The 336-nt window shown below is 70.2% G+C and overlaps 1 protein-coding gene across 1 annotated transcript in view; it reads left to right on the forward strand.

Moving 5' to 3' along the window:
• Window positions 1-209, forward strand: part of LOC104529349 (solute carrier family 23 member 1-like) — a gene marked incomplete at its 5' end in the record, with an annotated part of 2,439 nt that extends 2,230 nt beyond the window's left edge. Inside the window, one exon of the mRNA XM_010173635.2 lies at window positions 1-209. This exon is cut by the window's left edge and continues 14 nt beyond it. Within this exon, the coding sequence (XP_010171937.1) occupies window positions 1-209 (209 nt within the window).
• Between the last annotated feature and the right edge of the window lie 127 nt (window positions 210-336).

Here is a 336-nt window from a genome sequence, read left to right on the forward strand (position 1 = left end):
GGCGAGGGCGGGGGCAGTGGAAGGCGGGAGCGCACTCGGACAGCGCGGCGAGAGCCAGCCTGAGGAGCTACGACTTCCCCTTCGGGATGGGCGCGGTGAGGAGGAGCCGCTGGCTGAAGCACGTGCCCATCTGCCCGGTGTTCACCGGGTTTAAGGCGCGGGCGAAGGGCACGGCGACAGCGGCTGCAGAGCGGCGAGAGCCAGCCTGAGGAGCTACGACTTCCCCTTCGGGATGGGCGCGGTGAGGAGGAGCCGCTGGCTGAAGCACGTGCCCATCTGCCCGGTGTTCACCGGGTTTAAGGCGCGGGCGAAGGGCACGGCGACAGCGGCTGCAGA

The sequence above is a fragment of the Antrostomus carolinensis genome, unplaced genomic scaffold (assembly GCF_000700745.2).
Source record: "Antrostomus carolinensis isolate BGI_N321 unplaced genomic scaffold, ASM70074v2 scaffold29108, whole genome shotgun sequence".
Lineage (NCBI taxonomy): Eukaryota > Metazoa > Chordata > Aves > Caprimulgiformes > Caprimulgidae > Antrostomus > Antrostomus carolinensis.